The sequence below is a fragment of the Neofelis nebulosa genome, chromosome 10, assembly GCF_028018385.1.
Source record: "Neofelis nebulosa isolate mNeoNeb1 chromosome 10, mNeoNeb1.pri, whole genome shotgun sequence".
Taxonomy (NCBI): Eukaryota; Metazoa; Chordata; class Mammalia; order Carnivora; family Felidae; genus Neofelis; species Neofelis nebulosa.
In genome coordinates this window covers 105,600,109-105,624,532 of record NC_080791.1, presented here as the reverse complement: position 1 = coordinate 105,624,532, position 24,424 = coordinate 105,600,109, and the positions used below count along the sequence as shown (strand labels likewise).

Sequence of the window (24,424 nt, the reverse complement as noted above, 5' to 3'; positions counted from 1 at the left end):
CAGTGTCAGGGTACTCTGAGCCTCACTGCTCCCCACAAATGAGGCAGGGGTCCAGGCCGGGGGTCTCTCCTCGGCCCCGATGGATGTTAACTGACTTGTTTCCCTGACACTTGAACCTCAGTGTTCCCATCTGCGTGCTGGAATGATTGGCTCTCTTCCTGCTTCTCTAGCCAACCAGACACAGAGCATTGAAGGTATTTTTCTCTCACGAGGCCTGTGTGTCTGTGTGTGTTGGGGTGGGGGCGGGGATCCATCAGAGGACAGTTAAACTGCTGACTTCTCGGGGGTGTAGACGGGGTACAGTGAGGAAAGATGAGGGACAGAGACCCTGCCTCCAGCACTCTTTACTTCTACCCAACCCCGGGCTTCCTGCCAATTTGGGGGTTCTTCATCCCCCTCTCCTCCCCTGGCCTGAATCGTGGGACTCTTTTCTCTGTGGCTGCCCCTTCCTAGAACTGGGATCCTCAGGGACGGTAATAACAGCCAGCAAGGCCTATGCAGCCCCCGCCATGCACCCTCGGAAGGCTCCGTGCCAGCTGGTCTCGCAGGTCGGGGGGTTCTCCCCGTCCCCGGTCCACGGATGAGGGACCCAAGGCACAAAAGGACCCGAGGCACAAAAGACCACGTGGCTGGCAAGGGTGAACCACGGTTTGGGTGACTGGGGAGCCTCCCCGCAGAGCCACGGAGCCACACGTGGCCCCAGCGCAGTCTCCGGAAATCAGGGGCTCCCCTTCTAAAGAGGGAACTCATCGAGGCTGGAAGATCCGGCGGTCTCGCCTGCCTTTATACCCAGCTGGCACAGAGTGGGCACTCAGCAGTCGTTCGGTGCATGAGGGACTCGTCAGGCCAACTGCTCAAAGCGGAACTTCTCCGGCTGAAGCAAGGGTGGGGGTCCTGTTGGGAAGCGGCCAACATGCTTCTCTTCCTGTCTCTCACTTTCGGAGGAAGGTTGAAGTCTAGAGAGAGAGAGAGAGAGAGAGAGAGAGAGAGAGAGAGAGAAGAGGCCAATCCAGGGTCACCCACCAAGTTCATGGCAGAGTCAAGACTAAACCCATGGGGCAGGACTGCCCCAGGGAGCGAGGAGCTGGCTCCAGGGGCTCTCTCCCCTCCCAGAGAGGGATGGCCACTCCCCCCCCCCCCATCCCTTTCCTTAGGCTGAGCCAGAGCCTAGGGAAGAGGGCTAGAGCCCCAGCCTGGACTGCATTCTCTGAGCACCTCTGTTAATGGGTATATTGATCTCCAGGGGCTCTGCCAGCCCATGACCGGCATGGTGCTCTAGGGGACCAGCTTGAGCGAAAGCCCACGTGTGTGCAGTTCAATGCCACCTCCTACCCCACTGTTAGCACGCCCGACTCCCTTATTCCATCAGCAAACACTGGGCCAGGAGAGACAGTCTCATTGGCTGGTAGTGTCCTCCTCCGGGTTCCCCTCCTTGCCTGAACAGACAGCTCTGTTTGTCCTGCCTGCCCAGCCACCAGGACCTCACTGTCACCCAGAGCCCTGCCCTGCCTGTAACTCTTTTTTTTTTTTTAACTATTATGCTTATTTATTTTGAGAGAGACAGAGTGTGAGTGGGGGAGAGGTGGAGAGCAAGGGAGACAGAATCCGAAGCAGGCTCCCAGGTTCTGAGCTGTCAGCGCAGAGCCAGATGCGGGACTCGAACTCATGAGTGCGAGATCATGACCTGAGCCGAAGTCGGATGCTCAACAGACTGAGCCACCCGGGCGCCCCGCCCTGTCCGTAACCCTTGCTCCCACAGAATCGCTGTCAGAGCTGGAGAGGCCCACGGAAAACTCACAGGGCAATCCCTAACCACGCACCCAAGCAACACCGCCTCCACTCTCACAGATGAAGCCGTCTGAGAAGGGTGGGCGAGGCCCGAGGTCCCGGAGCAGGAGGGCGGGGCCGGCATGCGACCTTTTCCCGCTGTTGGAGCACCGTCTAGGCAGGAACAGCACCGTGCTGTTCCCTTCGCCAGGAAAGCCCTTCCTCAGTAAAGTCTCAGCCCACTGAATGAATGACAACCTCAATCTGCCCCGCCCCCCACCGCCACGTCATCCCGTGGCTGTCTCCATCACCACCCATAATACCCACTGCCTTCTAGATCCACCTGGTAGCTGCTGAAGGTGGAGACCAGGGCTGATGTATCTCAGGTCTCTCAGCTCCCAGCCCAGGGCGCCCAGATGAGGCCTGGATAAAGGGTTGGCGGGGGTGAGCCGTAACAGATCTTCTCAAACCTGGCCCAGCCGTCTTTGGCCCCCGTGCCTGCTCCCCCGGGGGGCCAGGACGATTCTGGGCGGCCTTTCGGCCCTCCGTCCTCGTTCCAGGATCCCGGTGCGCTTTTCAGACCACCGTCTCCCTTGCCTCCCCATGCCTGGGCCCAGCCTGGGCAGAGCCTTCTCTGGGCTGTTGTGGGTGAGTCACGGGCAGAGTGTAAACAGCCGAGAGCACTGGCTGTACCACCAAGGCCCTGGCACTAGTCCTAGCCGCGCCGGGGGGGATCTAAAAGAAGAACATGGCTAGCTCCCACGCACCCACTATGGAAAGGAGAAGGTGGAAGAGAAACAGGGGAGGCTTCCAGATTTGCATATCAACACGTGCCTATCGGTCTGCAGCGCAGCCCCCAGGAGACACATGGGGGGTGGGGGGCAGGTATTAATCGGGAGGGGACCTGCAGCACGGTACCTGCTGGGAGCGTAAAGGCCACCGATATTTACTGAGCACCTACTATACCACAGGCACTACTCCGGCTGCCGGCAGACCTCACTCCCGGAACAAAACAAAGACCCCGAGCTGTGGAAAACAGGAAAAGCAGAGCAGAGCGGGGAGGCTGTGAAGCAACTGCCTTATTCATCATTTGTAAGATACTGTAGAACCATGGAATCTTGGAGAGCTTTCCAGCTCCTTGACAGATGGGGAAACTGAGGTCCAGGAGGGCTGAGGATCTGTCTGAGATAGAACAGGGAGATGATAGAGGTGGGCCCCCTGCATGTGGGCTCAGAGGTGAGGCTGGGCCCAAGGTGGCCCATGCGGGGCATCCTTTCCATGGTCATGGGGGGAGGGGGGTGCTGAAAGAGGGCAGGACCCCTCTCCTCTGCCCCTTGGGGGAGGGGCACCAGGGCACTCGGCAGCAGCAGAGGCTCACAGGTAAAAACCAGGCTCTGAAATCACTCAGCGGTGGGCTCCCGCAGCCAGCCTCCTCTGTCTCCCCATCTTTAACAGCCTCTCCAGGACCGAGAAAGATGCTTCACTTCCCTGGGTACAGCCAGCTGGGGCCACCAGGATGGCCTGGCATCTGAAAACTCCCCCACCTGCACCGCAGCCCGGGTAGAAAGCTCTAGGAACGCAGGATGACTCCGTTTCCCTCAGCTTCAAAAGCTCCGGCCACTGCAGGGTCAGACCGCGAGCGCTGACATTTCAGAGGCTCACGCTCTGCTAAGTGAACATTAGACGCAGATTACTTAGCCTCTGAAATCTGTGGCTGCCTCCTACATGCTGTTTGATAAGCTTTTATTGTGACCTCCCTCTGGCGCTGCGTCCCCGGGGCCTGGGGCGGGTTGTTTGTCCAGAGCCGGGAGGCTGCCAGGTGGGGGGAGTGGGGCAACGGATGGCACAGAGCCCTGGCGAGGAGCCGCCGCTTGGCTGTGTTACCTTGAGCACGATGCTTGCCCCTTCTGGTCTCACCCGGAAGTGGCTCTCCGTAACATCGTGACCTGGCTTCCCTGTCCAGTGGAAAAGCCAGGAGGGCTTCCTGGAGGAGGCCACGTCTGACCATGACTTGAAGGGTCAGTAGGATGTAGTCAGGTGGAGGAAAGAGTTCTAGGAAGCGGGAACAGCCCAGGCAGAGGTCTGGAGTGCAGAGGAAGCACAGTGAATTCTGGCAACTCTCAATAGTTGGGCTAGCCCCTTTGCTCTTCCTTATTGCCTCCTCTTTCCCATCCCTCTACTAAAAGGAGGGGAGATCATTTCCTTCCCATGGGTGAGCTTTCCAAACACTTACCCATGCCTGAAGAGGACAGAGGACTCCCAGGAGGCCTGACCCCATGCCCCCCTATCTGCCAGTCATTTCTCCATTTTGAGCCTCGGCTGCCTCATCTGTTGAATGGGGTGGGGCACTCAAGCCAACAAGGTTAATATTATGAGAGGCCTGAAGGAAAGGACTAGGGCCTGGGTCTGCAGGGGGGATGGGAGGTGCCCTGGGTGCTGGTGCCCCGCCCCGGTCTGAGCCTAGGTCATAGATCCCTGTGTCTCATCTCAGGAGTCTCTCCTCCAGGGGCCCCCCTCCCTCCCAGCCACTTTGGATGGGGATAAAAAAAGAAAAGAAATGGTCCTCCCACCACCTGGCAGGCGTGCCCACGATGAGACATGCCATTCTGCTGAGCGTGGTCTCTGTGGAGCCCTTGCTACCATCCAGCCCTACCTGTCGTGATCTTCTGGCCGCCCGCCTCGTGTCTTCTCCACCCCAGGACTAGCTGGGGGGAGGAGGTGGAGGAGACATCCCTCGTGGTGGGGCTGGGGACTCAGGGCCTAGGTGTGGGGACAAGGGGGACGGAGGGGTGACAGGGGAGCCCTAGGACCAGTTTGAGACAGGCCATTCTTCCCTTTCTGGTTTATGGGGAGAGCGTGGGGCAGGCATAGAGTTCACGGCCAGCAGACAGGCTGAGCCTGACTCCATTCCCAGAAAGGGCTGGGCCCCCATGAAGGGCTCGACAAGCTTTTAGAATCGGATGGGCAGAGTCAAGGGCACATCAGAAATGGTTTCCTCCAATAAACGTGGAAACTGAGGCCCAGAGAGGGGCTTGGGCTTCCCCAAGGGAACACAAGTTAGAAGAGGCAGAGTCAAGGCGATGGGGATGGAAAACAGGGTCACCTCGAGGACCGTGGCAAAGCCAAGGTCAGGGTCCAAGCCTGATCAAGGCTTGTATTTCTCCCTTATGCTGCAAAGGTTTGTTCATGGATGAGCTGGGCTCCTGTCCTACCAACCAGGGTGCGGCGATGGGGAGAAAAGGAATCCCTGCCTGGATCGTCTGGGTGGACAGACTGCTAGGTCTTTTGACATTTGAAAATTGCAGAAATACTGGAATGAACTTTCCGGATCACCTATGGATGAAGGAACTGAGGCCCAATGAAGGGAAAACTGTCCTAAAGCCCAGACCCCAGGGAGTGGCTAATGCCCACCTTCTGACTCCCGTCCAGTCTCTTCCTGGTTTAACAGGGTGAAGAGATGGGGCTGTGGATGGAGTCTGACATATCTGGGCTCGGATCGCTGCTCTGACACCATAGGACCTCACTTCACTCCCTCGTCTCTCTGAGCCTCAGTTTCTCCACCTGCAAATACTGACCACGTGGGGTGATAAAAGGATTGAATGCAGTACCACGAGCCCCACGAGGGTAGACTTGGCCTCATTGAGCACTGTGCTCCTAGCCCCCAGAACACCGCCTGACACATAGTAGGTGCTCACCAAAAGGAACTGTTTGTTGTCACCCTGTGCCATACTAGTTCTGGCTTGGTGTCCCTGGTAGGAGAAGAAAGGGGTGACTTCTTTAATTCCATAGTCCCCTGAGGGGCAGCCGGAGGGGGGGGGGGTGTCTAGCTGTTGTGGAGGGAGGCAGCTATTGTCCCAGAAAGAATGGCTGTGCATCCTTAGGCACGTCCCAAGCCCTTTCTGTTTGGTTTCTCCTGGCAGTACTGGGAGGGCATTGCTCAGTGGTGACCGAAGTCCCGCAGCTCCAGGAACTGCTCCCGGACCCTGCCTGGCAACACTGACCTTTTCCTTCCGGGGTAGCCGGAGGGAGGAGCTGAGGGGCAGGGCAGGTTATGAGGCACGGGAAGGGGGCAACAGCCAGCTTCTGTGAGGCTGCTGGAGCCAGGGCTCTCTCAGGCTGCCTGCTTGCAGGGCACAGGAGTGATCACGGCAGCCAGGCCTGAGAACCCAGCTGATGGCAGGTGCTGGCTAGCTCATTGAGGGGCTGAAGGGCAGGGTTAGGGCCTCGCTGAGCCCTTCGTCAGCCCCCACCCCCACTCCAGCCTGAATGCCACCTGGCACGTAACAGCTCCCTCCCCACTCCTTCTGCCAGGCATGTGGGTACCACAAGGAACATTGTAGATCTCGTAACAATCCACAGAGCCCACTCTGGCCATTAGCGCTCGCTCCTGGCAGGCCCCGTATAAGGGAGTCTTTATGGCTACCTCCAGGTTGCAGAGGGTGGGGGATGAGTGAGGTTCCAGGAACAAGAGGCCCCAGCTGGTCATGGCAGAGCTGGTGCCCATGCCAGGGCTGTGAGCCCCCTCCTAGGGATGCCAGCTCCCAGCCCACGGTCTTTCCATGGTGTGTTGCCAGCCCACTGGAGGAATACAAGGCAACATTTGCCCCCCATGGATCCTCCTACCCCTACACACACACACACACACACACACACACACACACACTGAATGTCCCCAGCAGAGCCCCTGGAGTCACAGCTTCAGGGAAGGGGCTAGCCAGCAGACTGCTTTCTAGGGGGTCCCAATGGCCCAGATCTGGAAGTTTGCGAGTGCAGAAAGCTCTGGGCTCCGGAAAGAGAAAGCAACATCCTGCCCTAATTCCTTGGAGGAAATGGCCTCCAGGGCCCAGGGAGGAAAACAGGAAGGGCCAGGCTGGGGAGGAAGTCCCGAGGGTGGGGCCGGGGTAAGAGATGCCAACTCCAGCCCTTCCCTCCCTTCCTCCCTGCACCAGGCCTGGCCCTGGGCTGAGTCAGGGACTGTCCTGGGCCGCACTGGTGGGTCTGTCCCCAGTTGGCCACCGCCCACCCGAGAGCTATGTCAGGGTCCCCAGCTACATGGTGGGAGCTGAGCACTGGCGCTGGGGAGACAGAGTCTTCCGTCAGCCAGGACGCAGATCTGATGTTAGCCCTCTTCACCCCACTCCTCAGTGTGCAGGGCCCAGGAGCAAACTCCCTTCCCTTCATCCTCGCCTTCATTCTTCACTTCCCGAGCCCTCATCCGTGCCAGGCAACAGGTGCAAGAGAGCAACAGCACGGAGGGCACGCTCCTACCATTGCCCCCATTTCGCAAATGTGGAAACGGAGGCACGGGGACGTTAAAACACTCACCCAAGGTTACCCAGCAGGTGAGTCGTGGAGAATTCAAACACTGGCTGCCTGCCTGGGAACTGAAATGCTGAGGGAAAGAAGAGGTCCTCTCTCGGGGCAAAAAGAGTGGTGGACACCTAGAACCCGGCGGAGTGGGGGAGCCCTGGGAGCGCAGAAGTTAGGCGGCTGACCCAGTCCTGGGCTGGGGCAGGAAGGCGTTCTGCTGGAGACCCCTTCACGCCCACCACCCTGCTGTCGTGGGTGACCATTTCTCACGATCTCGCCACACCCCCGCCTGCCCCACCCTCGCTCTCAGCGGTTGACCTTGTTTCCTACCCTCCGAACGCAATCCAGTCTCGCAGAAGCGCTTCTGGATCCGCGGGCACACCCACCCCCACCAGCATCTGCGCCCACACGCTCTGCCTCCCCGGCCCTAAGAGCCGTGCTCACCCACGCCGCCACCTCCACTGGACGCCGGGCACGGGCGCCCGAGCCCAGCCCTCTGCTCCGCTCAAGGACACCCCTCCAGCGGGTCTCCCCGAGCTCCCTCGGCCTCCACTGCTTCAGTTCTACCCTCCAGCCCAGCGTTCCCACCAGAGAACCAGCTCACCGCTCTCCCTCCCCGGTTCACTCAAACCTGTCGTGATCCCACCTCCCCAGCAGCTCCCACCCAGTCCCTGTCCTCCTCTGCAGGGACGCTCCTCAGAGCTGTCGCTGCTCCCCTCCTCCTGTTCCGCTGAAACCACTCCAATCCGGCTTTCACCCCCTCCTCCCACACTCCATCAAGATCTCCAGTGGCCTCCCCACCGCGTTTGACACAGTTTGGCACCCCCTCCCCCGTGAACGACTCTTTCCCCTTGGCTCCCAGGCCTCTGGCAGTGCTTACTTGCTTCTCTCCAACCTCTCCGCGCCTTCCTTCGTGGTCTCCTCTGCTGGCCCCTTCTCTTCTCCCAGCCCCCAGCCTGGTCCTCGTCTCTGTCTGTACTCACTACTGGCCATCTCTGGTCTCACTGCTTCAAGTAGAGGCTGTATGCCCATGACGGCCAAACCCATACCTGCAGCCTGGGCCTCGAACACCCAACCGTGGCTTCGACGCCTCCTCCTTGGAGCAGACAGCTCCAACCTGAGCTCCTCTCCTGCAGGCCGCTCGCTGGAACCACGCACCCTCTGCGGGGCCGCCATCGCCCCCGAGGGGGTGAAAATTAGTTCTCGGGGAACGAAAACGTTTCGATGCTGCAACGGTCTGTGACCCTCCAAAGGGCCAAAGCCCATAAACGCATATGCATTATGGCATCATGCTATCACTTGAATTCCGGTGTGAGAATTACATAGGCGATGACCGTTGGGAAAATGTCTAAAAAGGTTCTCTCTGGGTGGGCAATAACGAAAAGAAGACAGAAAGAGTGTTGTTCTAATGCCAGCTGCCCATTCCGGGTGATGGCAATCCTATCCTTCCATTGCTCGGGCCCAAACCTTGGGGGTGAGGTTGCCTCCTCCCTTTTTCTCATGACCCACATCCAATCCATCAGGAAATCCTGTCGGTCCTGCCTTCAAAATAGACCCAGAACCCACCCCCCCCCCCCCCACGGCATCTACCTTGGTCTGAGTTGCCATTGAGTCTCACGTGGATCATTGCGACAGCCTCCTGACTGGTCTCCCTGCGCCTGCTCCCTCAACACACAGCCGGCGTGATCCTTTGAGAGTAGAAGTCAGCTCATGTCCCTCCACCTCACAAGATATTCCAGAAGCTTCCCATCTTCCACAGTTCCTGCGGTGACCTGCTCTCCCCACTCCCCCTTTCTCTCCGGACCTCCTCTCCAATTCCTTACTGCCTCATTCACTCTGCTCCAGCCCCACAAGCCTCCTGGCTGTGCTTCAAGTCCTCTAAGCACAGCTGTACCCCAGGGCCTTTGCACTGACTATTTCCTATCCTATACTGCTTCCCGTGTAGCCACAAGACTAAATCTCTCATTTCCCTCAAGTCTTTGCCCACACGTCACCTCCTCAATCCATCCCCAGCATTCCTGATAACCCTCACTTCTCCCCACCCTCGGTTGGCCCTACCACACTATCTCCTAACGTCGTATGACATTTACTTACCATTGCCTCTCTCCCCCTGCTAGACACCAGCTCCCCGACGAGATCTTTGTTTTGGTCACTGCTGTAGGCCCAGCATGAGGGCAGCGCCTGGCGCACAGTAGGTGTGTCCGATGCCCCGGGAACACCCGCCCCAGTCAGGTTTCGGACTTCTCCCACACCGGGCATCATTACCTCTCCCACCTCTGCACCGGCCCATCCCTCTCTCTGAAATGTGTCCCCAACACCATCCTTTCCCTAGCTCTTTCTCACAGATCACTTCACCTCTCTGGGTAGGTCAAGATGGCCCTGCCTGCCAGACAGGAGAGGAACTTTTCCCCAAGAGCAGTGGGGACCCACTGCTTTGGGCTTCGAGCTGGGCAATGACATGGTCGTACCTGCTTGCACCTGTGCTTTGGTGCACAGGACAGTGGATGGGAGGGGAGCCAGCAGGAGGCAGAGGAGGGGACCCAGGGAGGAAGCTGGTGAGACACAAGAGGACGTGGGTGAGGGCAGGGGTGTTGAGGAGGACTGGAGACATAGCCGGGGAGGGGGAAGGCCAGGCCTGGTCACCAATTACGTGTGCCAGGTAAGGAGAAGAGGGGAGGCAGGGACACGGCCAGGGTGTCTGATTTATAGGAAGGCATAGTAGCCAAGCACGGTGAATGATCAGGAAGCACACAGGCAAGGGGGTAGAGGAGGTTTTTGGCAGATGTTTCTGTCTCCCCTACAACAGTCCCCATCCCTGTTCATGGGGGGCATTTTGTACCCCAACACTCTGGCCATAAAGGGAGAAGCCCGTGAGGCTCTGGAGGAGGCTCGGTCCTGCCCAGGGGAATCCAGACCCTGGACCTGGATGGAGGGGAGGGGCCCACACAGGGGGGCCCACACAGCATGCAGGCCCGCAGCCTCTACCCCAAGATCGACAGGGGGACATTCAGGGCAAAAAGTCCACACTTGTCTCATTTTCTGCATGCCCTTGTTTAACTCGCAAGACAAGACTGGGAGCGGCCTTTGTGACATCATACGGATTCCTGTGCTCAGCCCAGGGTGTGCTGGGCAGGGTAAGACAGAGGGCATCTCCTGGGCAGGCACAGCTGTCCCACAGAGCAACTCCCTGGAGGAGCCAGAGACATTCAGGACCACCTCGTTCCATGGGGAAACTGAGACCCAAAGAGAGAATCAAGCTGTCCTAGGGTACACCTGATTTTCCCAGGGGGATACAGGCTCCCTGGAAAGAATGACTTACTGGTCGGACAGGAATAGACTAATAATGTCAGTGATATATATATACATAGAGAGAGAGATCCTTTCTTCCCAAGAGTTCAGAACACTGCACACTCATGATCTCATTCATCCACAAGACATCCCTCTGGGGTGGGCGGCAAGGCCACTTTCTGCAAGTGTTGTGAAAATGCTCTGTCATTGCCCTTCCCTCCTTGTAACTTTCCTTGTCTTCTTCAGTCTCCGCTATAGCCCCTTCTCCCACCCAGTTAAATTCAGCAAAGATTTAAGAAGCTCCTACTTGGTGCAAGTACTAGGCATTCGAGAAACTTCTAGATTTCCCCAGGGCCAAAGTCACTATTCCGTCTCCTATGATTTCATAGCATTTTGGTCACAGCCATATTTGGACACATATCATATTGTTTCTATGGATCTACAATCCTGGAGGGCAGGGCTTGGTCTTACTCCTGCTTGCATTCCCCCATCGTACCCGGGGCCAGGGCCTGGCATTCAGGAGCCTGAGGAAATGCTTGCCCAGGGCACAGTTATCCCTGAATGTGCCCTGAGCATCCCCCCATCAGTGCCCTTGTCCCACTGTATGCCAGTCACCCAGAGGAGGAGCCCAGAGCAGAGAGATCCTGTACATGCAGTACCTAGCACGTAGTAGCTACTCAGTTCGCTAAATGGATCAGTTTTTCAAAAACGAATGAAGTTGAGAATAGTGATGGACCACCCTTACCTTTAAAGGAGCTCCCAGGCCATTGCATATGTGAGAGAGGTGGGCAGAGAGCAGGATTGGAGAGGTATACAAATACGACTAAAGTGGACAATTTCATCAAAGTAGTGCTGAGGCTGCAGAAAAGGAGAGTTCAAACTCACCTGGGAGAATCAGGGACAGCTCCTTGGAAGAAGTGGCCTTTGAGATAAAGCTCTGAAGGGTGGGACCACATGGCAGAAATTCAGGAATGGTTTTTAATTGAAGCAGGGCATCAGGAGGAGGCAGGGAAGGACAAGGAGGGCAAGGTCCTCATTTTGGGGAGGACTCTGCTTCAGGCAAAGTTTCCTGTACGAGACTCCACAGGCTGAGGGGAGCCATCAAAGGCCTTAGGGGGGAGGGAGGGCTGGCCTGCGGAGAGCTCAGGAGCAAGCAGCATGATGAGGGAGGGAGGTCACTGGGTTGGAATTGAGTGGTCCCAGGGAGGAGCTGCTCTAAGGCAGGTAATGAATTTACTCCATGGGGCAAGGCGTGGGGGGAGGGGAGGGGATGCATCAGGAAGGCAGATGCCAGCATGGGAGGGAGGTCAGGGCCCCAGACATAGAGCCGGGAGTTAGGCTGCAGCGATTAGAGTGGATGAGCTCACACAGGAGAGAGTGTGGGGTGAGAAAGAAGATGACAGCTGAGGACAAAGCCTTGGGGGACGTGCACAGTTGGGCGGGGGGGGGGGGGGCGCTAAAAGAGAGGATCCAGGAGGAAATGGAGCAGCCAGAGAATTGGGGGGGGGGGGTGGTCCCACTCTTTTCCAGTGCTGCCCCACCTCTGCTCCCGCCCTTATCTCCCATGAGCTGGGCCAAACTGGGCTGAAGGGCAGAAGCTGGGGCCTGCCCAGCCTCCAGAAAGCTCCAAGGTGAAAGAAAGTGAGCCTAGTGGTGGAAGGCTTAGACTCTAGAACTGGTCAGAGCCGCGTGGGACTCCCAGCTGCCCCCACCCCTCTGTTTTGTGACCTCAGGCAGGCCATACCCCCTCTGATTCTCAGCCTCTTCACCTTTGGGAGGGGATCACAACCAGACTTCGTCACGGGGCTGCTGTGACTACCAAATGGGGTAATGCTTATTATGCACTTGGCACTTGGGCCTGTCAAGCCCTCAGAGTTCAATAAATGGTGGCTGCCGCTATTATAATGATGACAAGGCCAGGATTGGATTCTGGTGCTTGGTCTGGCCGGCCCCAAAAGCCCGGCAGCCCAAGGGGCCTTTAAGAGGGAGGGAGCCAGGGGACCTGAACTCGCCCAGCTCTCTCCTGTTATCCTCCCAAGTGCAGAGCCAGGCATCCTGGAACAGGAGTGGTCACAGCTCTCTGGGTGCTGAGAAACAGGACCCCACCTCCACTGCAGTCTTCAACTCCAGCTGAGGCGCCGGGTTGGGGCCTCAGTCCAGTGTTGGGGCTCCTTCGGGGCGTGTCATGCCCCCCCCCCCCCCCCCCCCGACCTGGGAGCACCGGCGCCTCCTCCTCTGGGGCGGGGGCAGACGCGTCCTCTCCCGCACTCGGTAATTCACCAGCTCACGCGGGCTCCGCGGCGCCCCCTCCGCGCACGCGCATCTCCGCCCCGGCCCCCGCCCCGCGGGAGACTCCAGGCGCTATGGGTGGGTCCGTCCAAGTTGGCGAGAACAACCGCCGCCGCGCTGGGGGCGCCCGTCTTGGGGCAGTGGCGGCCCTGAACCCAATGCCTCGTCCCCGCCCCGCACGGAGGCTGCAGCTGGGGCCCACGTCAGGGCCTTCTGCTCGGCCCTGCAGGAGCGGGAGCGCGGGGGACAGTGTGACGCTGGCTGTGAAAGGGGGCTTGCAGAGCCGGCGAAGCTCTCGGGTCGGTGGGTGCCGGCTTGTAGGCCTGGACCCGGGACTTCTCAAAGCCTCAGTTTCCCCTTCTCAGCTTCAGGCTAAGGGATCACATTTACTGGACCCTGGAGACAGGTTAATCAATCCCGTGGGTCGCATGCCCTTCTGTGCAAACCAAGTTGGGCGGGAAGAAGAGGCGTGTTTCCCCAGGGTCTGGGAGACCCCTAACTCTGATCCTATCTTACCTGAACCGGGCGAGGGGCCCCTGGGAGGAGCGGGGCTTTACTGAAACGGCCCCTCTACCAGCTGGGCTCAGGTCTGGGGTCTCACAGTTACAGGCGGGAGCCGTCTAGCGCTGGGAGGCCCCTATTAACTAGGCCACCGCTGGGGGTGGGCGGTGGCGGCTGGAGCTGACCGGCTTGGGTCTCCGGGGGAGGTGGCCACAAGGCCCAGGGCTTTGAACAAACCACAGAAGGCTTCTGCAATATCAAAAGAGCTCTTAGTCACTAATATATGGAGGGAGGGGGGCCATTGGTGAGAGCCTCCGCTTGCTTGGTTCCCATCAGCGGAGGATCAAAAAGCATTTGGTCAAAGAACCTTTAAATACCTTGAAAGGCAGGTAGGTGAAGCCTGTTCGGTAGCCTCCAAGAGGTACTGAAAGGACGGTCTGAGCCACTGGCAAGCTGTTTCCAGCCACAGCAAGTGCTGGGGGAGGGGGCCAATGAGACAGGAGGGAGAAATGGTGGGGATAGACCACCAGCCCACCCCCACCGTGACCCAAGAATCACTGTGGGGAGAGGAGCAGGGCAGAGGCCTGGGCACACTGTTGGAATTGGAAGCAACCTTGTAGGCCTCTGAGCCAGAGATTGGAATCTGAAACCTGTAGGACCCCCTCCCGCCCAATTACGGGGGCAAAATGTGTCTATATTTGAATATGCATTTGTCTAGGGAGGAGAGGTCCCTGGAGTTTAGGAGATTCCCAAAGGAGTCCAAGGTGAAATCAAGACGAAAAACCAAACTGCTTGTAATACAGACCGGTAAACTGGGGCTCAGAAGGAGCCCCAGGACACTCAGGAGCCCTGAGTGGCTTGCCCCAGGGCACTCAGCTTGAAATTGGCAAGCCAAGGTGCTTCTACAATGCACCCTGATAAGGGCATCTCTCTGGCTCTCATGGCTCTCAGTCTATATCAAGGGCCCAGCGTTGCCCCAGACCAAGAGAGGTGGGGCGTATCTCAAAACAGAGGCCTAAGGCCAAGATTCTGACTGAGCCTGGGACTATCCCACGCAGCAGCTGGCAAGGAGAAGGGGCACCAGCTTTCATCTTTTGGAGTTTGAGGGGCTGAGCCAAGCACATGGGGGTGGGGGGGGGTGGCAGGGTGACAATGGAGAGAGAGAGAGAGACTTAGGGACAGAATCCAGATGGGGAGGAGGTTTCTGGGAGAAAGGATGTGGGTGGGGTTAGGAGCACAGAAGGGGTTTCTGGCAACATGACCCTGAGGATATGGAATGGGTACTCAGGGCTATGGAAGGTCAGCTTGGGGCAGAGTCCTCGGTGCCTGGGAGGTGTCCGGTGCCTTGCTGCAAGGGAGCCAAGAAAGACACCCAGCCCCTTGCCTTCCTATCTCCCCAGTATATCCTCCATATCCATGTGGTGCATTTATAGCCCCGTTTTATGGATGAGAAAATTGAGGCCCAGAGTGGTCGAGTCACTGGCCAGAGCCAAACACCCAGATGGTGGCAGAGGCAAGTCCAGAGTTGAAGTCTGGGATGCTTCCCTGGATGGTGGATGCCTCCATAGCAGAGGCCCGCAGAAGCGTGACACGTGGGACACAGCCTTGGCTAAGCGTCCGAGATTCCGTGGTTCCCCGGGTCTGGGGACAAGAGGCGACTGCTCAGCGGGCATCGATTCAGTCTCCATTGGGACGAGGTGGCCATAGAAATGGCCAGGGCTGCCTTCTAGGACTCTGTGGCCAGGTCCTTCCCGGGGAAGGCGATGTCTGTGCATTTCGCGCTTCTGCCTTCTCCAGACCCTTGCCCTCGGCGGAGGAGGGAGGGGGAGACACAGCAGGGACAGGGCCGAAGAGCTCGTCCTCGCTGCTGCTCTCTCACATCAGCGGGCTCTGCTTGCTGCCCTTCAAAGCTGCCCGCTGGCTCTGGTCTCAGCCCGTCCGTCCTGAATCAGGCAAATGCCCAGCCCGAGCCTCTCGCCACACGGCTGGTGGTAAGGAGAGAGGTGTGTTTGTTCTGTCATGGGAGCTGTACAAACAGCTTCCTCAGCATTTTTATTAATAATTCAGCCCGTGGCGCAGGGGGTAGGGTAGGGGGGACAGGAGCTGTGGGGAGACAGTGGCAGCGGAGACCGTGTCAGGTAGAGAGACCTGAGGGGAACCCAGGCGCCCTGCCTCCAGCCGCGGCCTAGCAACAAAGCCGGGCGGCCTCGGGGGGGGGGGGGGGGCCCTGTTGAGGAGGGTGTGGGCCTGGTCTCTGCTCCTGAGGGACAGAACGTCCCTCCCGGCTCGGCTCGCGCTGCTCCGGAAGCTGAAGCCGAGGTCGACCCGGGACATCTGGGCCCTAATGACCACACCAGATCGGAAATAGGCCTGAGGGGCCCACTGTACTCAGTGTGGCATTCCTTGGGGGAACCAGGGGCTGCAAGCATTTCCTGCCACGTCACGGAACCCGGGGACAAAGAAGCCGCACAGCACAGCGTCACAGAACGAGAGGCTGTCTCTGGGCCCCCCTCTACTGGGGGGAAGGGGTAGGGGAGAGGCAGAAAACCAGAGGCCCGGGCCCTCACCTTTGAGGGACCTGACCTGAGGGCAGAAGAGGGCTGATTCCCACCCTCTGATCTCTTTTCTCACAGGGCCCGCTCACGCCGCACACTTCATTTCCTGCCTGTGCCCAGTCCTCTGTGAGTGCTCAGGAAACAGGGACTCACAGTTGGCTTGGCTCTGATTCACGCTCCAGCAGGAGAGAGCAGCCTTCAAATGCAGCAGAACGGTTCGAGGTCAGACATCTGGAGGAACTTCCTTGACAGGCAAAACATGGCACTGAGGAGTGTGTTCAATATCTATCAAGAATAAGTTTCTATGTTCCGAGTATCATTTTAAGTGCCTTCCGGGTACCGTTTCATCTTTGTGACAATTGAAGGGTATAGGTGGTGTTTTTCTCTCCGCTGTGTGGATGAGGAAACTGAGGACCAATGAGTGGCGACAGGTAGTCTGCCTCCGGCCACACAGCTATGAATAGCAGGGCCACATAAGTCTGTATTCTTTCTCTTCCCCGTGATTCTGCATGCCCTAGACAGAGCGAATGAGGCCCAGAGAAAGGGTGTCTTCGGAGCTTTCCCTGTGTCAGTGATGCAGGCAGGAAATACAACCCCGCTGAGATTCCCAGTGTCCCAGAGCCTCGGTTTCCACCGCCGTATCTCATGGGATTTATCCAGTATGTCTGAGGGACTGTCCATCTCTGACGTTCTGGAACAGTGGCTGTCTAATACCTCCCGGGAGCGAATGAGATTGGGATTTTTATGTTTGAAAGGGACAGGCTGTAAGCTCTCAGATGGGAGCAAACACTAGGCCTGCTGGTGAATCTCATAGTGGTTGGCAAAAGGCTGGAGCCAGCACCAAGGGTCTCCTCTCGGTTTTCCTGCCAGCTCCCTGGGCTGCTAGCTCTGGGCCCTTGGCTGCCTGGCCAGTTCTTTCCCCCTACAGAGACTTCGTCTCCACCATCTGTCGCCCGAGTGGTGGCCTCTCAGAGGTTCCGTCCCCGCCAACTCTGAAAAGCTCCATGATTCTAAATGCTTACAAAGATCTGGGGAGTTGCAGTGATGAATTCTGCTGTCGCCATCTGGACTCTCAGGTCGATAGGTGGGCAGATTCCTGGGCAGGAACCTTGCTATGTGGTGCCCGTTGACGACGTGAGGTAGGGGTGGGAAGAAGTGGACTATTTGGTCTTTACCAGCTAGAGCGCTGAGAGGGGCACCTGTAGGAGGGGGGTGGGGGAGCAGGAACAAGTCAAGACTGGAGACCCCGGAGTCCCAGCCTGTTGGCTTGGCTTTCTGGGATTTGCCAAAAAGGAGTGTGTGGATATATCCCGGATTCTTGGCTGCATGTAGGTAAGGACGGCTGCAGTGTATATGAAACATAATGGCCCTTGAGCAGGGGACGAGGGCTGAGATTTCCGGCCAGGGACTAATTATGGGCTAAGATCTTCGGATGCCTTTTTTTTTTTTTCCCCTTCCATTTTTAATTAGAACATTCAATCCAAGGAAATCTGTTCTCCACCGGAACACTCCTCATGGAGGTTTGCTTGGGGGAATTTCCTTATCTGTTTCTCAACGGAAAAGCTGTGGGTGGAGGTGAGTGCATGTGTGTATAATAGGCTCCATACAAGTTCAAGGGTACGGGGTGTGTGTGTGTGTGTGTGTGTGTGTGTGTATGTGTGTGTGTTCGAGAGAGTACTGGGGGAGATGGAGACAGGTTTGGCCCTGTGGGTGCTGGCTGCCTACTTGTGCTCTGGGAAGGTGGAGGTGTGGCTAGTTGTGAGCTGTGCAGTATAAAGTCAGTTAAGTGCATTTGTCCGGGTGGGATGAGGAATCTTGATTTTAGCTCACCTTTGAATTTCATTCACAGTGGAAAGGAGGGCAGGATGCTGCAGCTGGGCCAGGGGGAAGGGGGGATGGTTTGCCCTCCTGCCTAACCCCTTCAGTTTAGGGTAGGGGCGGGCCCCTTACTGTGCAATGCTTCAATGTCTGTATCTCCTGTGTTTGTGTGCCTGTGCATGTGTGTGTAGGGGGGAGGCGGTGGTGTGGTTGATTAGGTGTGTATGCGTGTGCAGGAGGTCTCTGTACCTGAAACCACCCAGAGTTCAGTTCCAGGCTTTGAAACTTTGGGGGAGAAGGGCCCCTTCTCCTCTCTGCCCCGGAATCAAACACTTGCCATTCTAGAGTTCACCTGATTCCCACTGGGCTGAACTGACAGAGGAGCTGAGAGAGCCAAGAGAGCCCCCAGGGTTGGAAGGAGGGAATTCTTTCTTGCCTTGAAGTGCTGGGATCCAGGAAAGGGAAAGGGGACCAAGTGAAGGAGCAGCACAGGAGAGGGATGGATGGACGGCTGAAATGTCTGTTTTCTTCTTTTTTTGCGGCTGAGTGAAGAGGGTCACTAGGTCCAGTCTGCCAGTGGGGGTGGCGATTCTGGTCCTTCCTGCCCCAACTGTGTTCAAATTCAGGGGATGGCCAGCGTGGCGGACCCAGGCTCAGCTCTGGCAAGAAAAAAAAAAAAAAAAAATCCACTCCTGGTTTTCGCGCACACCAGCCCGGCTTCCCGGGACCGCCGAGGTGTCGAGTCCCGAGCTGACGCCCTCGAGCCGCCACCAAGCGGAAAACCCGGAGTGGGTTTCCACGCCTTTTGGAACGGAGTCAAAGGGCACCTCGGAGGAGGCGGCCGGGTCCCCCGCCCTGCCGGATTCGAAGCCGCTGCCTTCGGGGGCGCGCCGGCCGGGCTGGTCGCGCCAGTGTGGCGGGTCCCGCAAGCTCGCAGGACCCACCCGAGGGCTCCGCGCCCTCCCCGCGGGGGCCGCGGGCGGGGCGCGCGGGGCGGCCTTGGTGCCCTCGGGGCGGCTCCGGGCGGCGGCGGGCGCGGGCTGCAGTGCGGCGGCGCGGCCGGCAGCGGGCAGCAGCGGGCGCAGGCGGCAGCGGTGGCGGTGGCAGCGGCGCTCGGCAGCAGGCGGGCGGCGCCGGCGGTGCCCGGGGCGCGCTCACACACGCGCTCACACACACACACATACACACGGCCTCGTACACACTCACACACGCTCCGGCGCGCACACGCGGCGCGCGGGCCGGAGGGAGGAGGCTCGGCTCGGCGGCGGCGGCGGCGGCAGCGTGCTCGGCGGGCGGGCGGGAGGGCTGGCGGGCGGCCCCCGCTCCCCGGCTCCGCGGCTCGGTGCAGCCCGCGAGGCCCCCGCCCTCGGACCCGCCCCCGGGGGTCGCCCGGCCCCATGCCCTGCAGCGGCGGCGGAGCAGCGCGCGGCCGCGGGAGGCTCTGAGGAGCCCGGAGGGAGCCGGCGACGAGGGGACCATGTACCGGGACCCGGAGGCGGCCAGCCCAGGTAAGCGCGGCCCCGCGCGGGCTGGGGCGCCCCGCACCGGCAAGCAGGACGGCGGCAGCGCCGGGCGCCGTCTCGGAGCCCCGGCCCGGGAGCCGCACAGACTCCCTCCCCCCCACCCCCCTCCACGGGGTCATCCCAGCCCCGGGGGCGCGGGCTTGAGCTGCAGCGGCTCGGACCCCGGCCCCCGCAGTCCGGGCGCTGCCAGGCTTGATGCCCGGCGCCGGCTTCGCAGTGTCCCCACAAGGACCTCCCCCCCCCCCACCCCCCAGCAGCCCAAGGACAACGTGTGTGGCGGAGCGAGGAGCCACTGCCCCCGCGGGAACCGGGCAGTACCCTCAAGAGGCACCCCCGGGTCCCCAGCACCAGTGCCCCCCGGGTGCCGGGGCTGGGAGACCCCAGGAGGAGGATCCCAGGCAGCTTTGGGCCAAGGTTGTGGGCACCGAGGAGCAGACTGACATCGGCGGTGCCAACTGTGAATTGAGAGGGTGCCAGAGGGCAAGTGGGAATCTGGTGCAGCAACAGGGGAGGGGGGCTTCGGAGAGGGAGGGTGGGGAACCGCAGGAGCGTGGAGGAAGGAGATAGGAGTACCTGAAGGGAAAGAGAGCAGAGATTGGTGAGATTGGGGGTGCCAGGGGAATGTGCTCCAGAGCTTGGGGGGGGGGGGGTAAGCAAAGAACCCCAAACTCACTCCGGTCCTGTCGGGGGAGGGAGGGAGAGAGGCCGGCTCCTTTGCCTTTCTCCCGAGGGAGCCCGGGGAGTGGCCTGGGAGCCCACGTCTGCTTGGCATCCTCAAAGCCAAGCCGAGGAATCTTTCCTCCCTCCTGGGGAAATTGCTCTGCCGTTTCCTCCTTGGCTCCTGACGCCTCCTCACACGGTGCCCACCTGTAGGCAGGTCCCCTGCAGCTCCTGCCCAGGCTGTCTCAGCGCCCACCTGGGGTGCCTCACCCCAGACCCAGCACCCCACCAGTCTGCCAGCTCTGGCAGCGGGAGGCAGTGGCGGCGGCGGGGGGACGGGGTGGGGGGGGGGGGTCTCTGCTTCTGGGTTTCTCTGTGATGCTAAAAGCCAGACATCCGAGCCCGAGGACTTGCTCCCAAATGAGGAGCCTCCAGGCTTACTGTGCTGACCTCCCAGAGTTGGGGGTCCTGGGGGAAGGGACAGCTCTAAGGCCCTCTGCAGAAGGGGCCCAGAGCCCCAAGGCTTTTGAAGGCAGCCCAGTGGACACTAGCTTTGTCCACTCTTGTCCCAGCCCCACATTTGTTCTCCCTCTAGGGGCAGCCTCAGCCTGTCCCTGCCTCCTGAGGACTCAGGCTCTCACCACCATCAGATCACTGCAGCCCAGTGGGTCCTCTGAGCAGGACCTACTGGGTGCCAGGCATTGCACTCACTCAGCACTTGGGTGTAAGGGTGAGAGAGACTCAGTCTCCCTCTCTGGAACCTCATGCCCATCTATGAGTGTCCTCGAGGTGATGGCTGAAGGGACATGGCCTTTGGAGACCCTTCCCTTCATCTGTCTGAACCCAGGTCACCGACCCTGGCATCTTCCCCCAAGAGGCTGCCAGCTTCCAGCACTTGGACCAAGGGCAGAGGCATTCTCTTGCCTGGATCACCCTCGAAGGAACCAGTAGCTTAGTTCAGAGGCCAGCTCTAGAGTATGAGAATGGAAGGAGTGGGTACAGTGAAGACACTCCCTTCCCCCTCACTCTGCCATGCTGGCGGCCTCCCCTTTCCTGGAAGGAACCCAATGGCCTGGGTCTGTGCCCTCATCCCCTGTCCCTCCTCCCTCTTTCCACCCACGCCTGGGCACCATGACATCACCACTCCCCAAGTACCTCTATCCCCTCCATGGAGGCCAGCTTGACGTGCTTGGCATCTTCTGGGCGAAGGGCCTGGATCCCAGCGCTGCCCCTGGCACGCTGGCAGCCCCCAGGCCTCTCCCTCTTCCCCCTCCTCAAACAGGCCTCCCCCCCGGGGGGTGGAGACCTGTGGTGCCCAGATGCAGGTTCAGGACCCTCCAGTGCCTGGGGCGGGGATAGCACTGACTGGGAAACAGGCTGGGTTGAGGTTCACACCTCTCTGGTGTGGCTGCTGGTCTGATGGGGCCAGAAATGGGCTGGAGAGGGCAGAGTCTGCCTATGATCCTGGTCCCCTGGGGCTCTCTGAGGGGCCCGAGTCATCAGTCTAGCCTTTGTACCCCCTGGCATCCCTGCCCACCTCCTAGAATCCCTACACCTCCTGCCAGACTACATCTCCCCTCTACCCCCAGCTTCCCTCAGGCCCCTCCAGACTCTGCTCCCCCAGGGAGGGCTCTGGGTCCCCCATTTCTGTCCCCCACCTCCCCTTTGGCTGGCACCTGGTAGGAATGAGATATGCAAATTAATTCCTGTGTGACTCAGGCCCCTCCTTCTCGTGCCCCAGGGGCCAGTACCTTGTCTGTCCGATCCCCTCTTCCCACTCCCAGGAACACCTGTGGCCCAACCTTTTTACAATTTTCAGTCTCCTATGTTCTCCCACTTCCCAGGCGGGTTCCAGAGTGTCCCCGAGGTACCCCCTCCCTTAGCCAACTCACTCTGGTCTCCACAGGATTCACCCTGCCACTGAGACCCTTCCCGGAGTTCCCTACCTACTTGGGCCCAGGGCCCCAGGCACTTCTGGGATCTGTCTCTGCAGAAGCAAGGGACTGTGGGAAAAAGCCAGAGCCCAGTGAAGAACGAAGACCAGCCCCCTTCCCACACATCCCATGGGCTTCTGCTCCAAACTCTGTCCACCCTCCCCCAGCCGTGCCTGCAACCTCCTCTCTGTCCCCTCTCTGTGCCCTCCCCAAGGCATGCGGCCCTCTCCCTGCCCTCAACCATCATCCTGTGTTCATCCCGAAGCTGGCCTGGTCTGGCCTCCCTGTGTCCCTTGGACCCAGGCCCCAGGCCGGGCAGGGCCTCAGCAGGCCTGCAGGGGTCAGCGTTGCAGTGGGCAGGCCAGGCGGCTTCAGGGAGGGAGGAAGGGAGGGAGAGGTGACCTTGCAGTGAGTGAGCGCACAAGGCCAGAGAGGGAAAGTCTGGGCCAGTGCAGCAGGGCTGGGAGAGAAGTCCGATCCTGAGGCTGCCTGCCCTTCGAGCTTGTCCCTGGGGGTAGCAGTACTCCAAGTCTTGTCTGGCCCACCTGTTAGTAGGCCCTGGCCTCCACAGCAACTCTGCCACAAAGGTCATTCTTAGGGAGTGTAGGGGACACAATGCATGGGGCAGTGGGCCTTGGCATGGTGGGTATCCTCTCTCAAGGCAGAAGGATCCATGAGATTGTCCAGGCCAACCCTCCACCCACTGGGCACAAGTTAAGGGCAGAGGCCATTGGGTGATTCATGGGGCAGGAGTTAGGGTTATAGCTGAAAGGGCCACCAGGATTAGGGACCAGGGTTGGGGTGTGGGAAGGTCCGATGAGGCCTGACTCTGACCATTTTGCTGTCAAACTCTAGCCCCACCCCTATCTACCCCTCCACCCCTCCACACCACACCACCCTCCCCCCCCCCCCCCCACCAGCCCCATCTGCACAGGCCCAGACCGCCCTGGCTTGTGTGTCAAGCTTGGGCCCCAGGCTAGGACTAAAGAGCAAATGATCTCCCAAGAGGCCATGGCCGGGAGTGGGGGCCTGGGGCTGGGCAGATCTGAAACCCTGGGTGAGTGGGATGGCTTCTGTGGGCCTAGTGCCCCCAAAATGTGTGTTACTATGGAGACAGGACCCTCCTGGGCCTTGGGTCATGCTGTCTGATGGCCCTGTGGGAATAGCTTGACCAACGGGGCTGGGTACTCAAAAACTGGGGGCTGGTGGGGAGGGAGATAGTTACAAAGCCCCTCCCGGTTGGGGAAGAGAGGCTACAGCAGGCTGGATTGGGATGGGAACACACAGGCCAGCAGGTGACAGGTGAGGGACAGCTGGAAGGCAGGGGATCAGGTGGGTGTCAGGCCCTAGGAACCTGGGCCCTGCCCCTTGCCAACACCGAGCTTGGGCCCAAGGCGCACGGAAGGCAATATAGAGGACCAGGGAAGGGCTGTCCTCCTCCGCACCCCCTCCAGCCCAGCCCAGCCCAGCAGGAGGCCTTGAGGGAAAGGCAGGGGAGGAGTGGGCGGTTCCTTCCCTGTGGCACCCCTCCTTTTCTCCCACCCCCACTGCCCGCCCACTCTCTATTCTCTGAGGGACTTTGAATCCTTATTGAATCTGATGGACCGTTTTCAATAACTGCTTCCCCCAGGGGAGTGAGCAGGGAGAGGAGCAGTGAGGGGGGCCTCGTGGGGGGCAGGAGGCCCAGTCCTGAGCCAGGGACTCTTGGCTGGAAGGGAGTCTTTGGGACCGTCTCCTCAGAGGCACCAGTGCATCCCAGGTGGGGGTGGGCAGCTCTGCTCCATGGGCAGCACCCAGCAGGTGGCACATGAGGCCGGTGAGGTCAGCTCTCTCTGTCGTGGCGGTCACTGGTCTGGCCAGGTGCCGGAGCCAGCCCGTGCCAGGTCCGGCCCGGGTGCCCGCCTGCCTTGCAAGGGAACCCCAGCCGGTGGTGCCAGTTCCACGGACACGGAGGTGCCTGACCGTCCAGGCAGTAGGGGGCAGCCTTGCTGGGCCCCTGTCCAACTCATGTCTGGAGGGCATGGCTTTGGTCTCACCCAGCAGAATTCCCCAAGGGTTGGAACGGAGTTGGCAGACAGCTTGGGACCTGTGGAAGGGGCTGGATGGTGCCCAGAGCGTGCGCCTGGAATCCTGGACCCCGTTGGTTTGGGAGGTGGGCTGGCAGTCGTCGGGCCTGCTCTGGGGGGGCTCTGTAACAGCTCCCACCTGGAGGGCCCCCTAGGAAGGGGTGCGTCCCCTGTGGGGCTGGGCGGGGCGCTTGGATCAGGAGCCGGGATGTTTGGGGAATTGATGTATTCTTGTCATTGAACGTGTGGGGCCACAGCGCGGGTGGAAAGCGAGGGCGGGGCCAGCGGGGGAAAGCACTGTGCCGTGTGTACCTACGTGCGGGTGCGGGTGCCAGCTGGACTGGGTAATAGCTGCGCTCGCTCGTCTGAGTGCCGGGCGGGCTGTAAACAGCAGCTAATGAGTGTATTTGTAGTTAGGTGCCTTGAGGTGCACGGGGAGTTGTGACAGAGAGCGCTGGGGAGGGCGCCTCCCTTGGCCCTATATATACCCAGGCAGGCAGGGCCTGTGCCCTCCAGGGGCCCCGCCTGCCCCCTGCCACACCCTTCCACCTGCTGGCTCTGAGGCTTCCAACTCCTGGGAGCAGGGAGGGAGTCACCTGGCTGTGCGACGTGCATCGGTGTGGGGTGTTGGAGCTTTGGTGGGTACAGATACGAGCATTTTCACGACAGCATGCGGGTCTGTCCAAGGGCACGTGCGCGCACGCGCACCTGTG

At 59.8% G+C, this 24,424-nt stretch overlaps 1 protein-coding gene and 1 long non-coding RNA gene across 10 annotated transcripts in view; both read left to right on the top strand.

Moving 5' to 3' along the window:
* Positions 1 to 11,834: 11,834 nt before the first annotated feature.
* Positions 11,835 to 16,051, top strand: LOC131487985 (uncharacterized). Of its 2 annotated transcripts, none has more exons than XR_009250038.1 (2): positions 11,835 to 12,192; positions 15,789 to 16,051. It is a non-coding gene; the product is annotated as an uncharacterized LOC131487985 (long non-coding RNA). The 2 variants fall into 2 exon arrangements; XR_009250039.1 differs by lacking the exon at positions 11,835 to 12,192 and adding an exon at positions 12,568 to 12,636.
* Positions 16,052 to 18,292: 2,241 nt separating this feature from the next.
* The window catches only part of SYT7 (synaptotagmin 7), a 63,221-nt gene continuing 57,089 nt past the window's right edge, over positions 18,293 to 24,424 (top strand). For all 8 annotated transcript variants that reach the window (XM_058689247.1, XM_058689245.1, XM_058689241.1 and 5 more), the window contains exon 1: positions 18,293 to 19,036. In XM_058689247.1, coding sequence (XP_058545230.1) covers positions 19,006 to 19,036 — 31 coding nt within the window. In that variant the 5' untranslated portion in view covers positions 18,293 to 19,005. The remainder of the gene's footprint in view (positions 19,037 to 24,424) is intronic.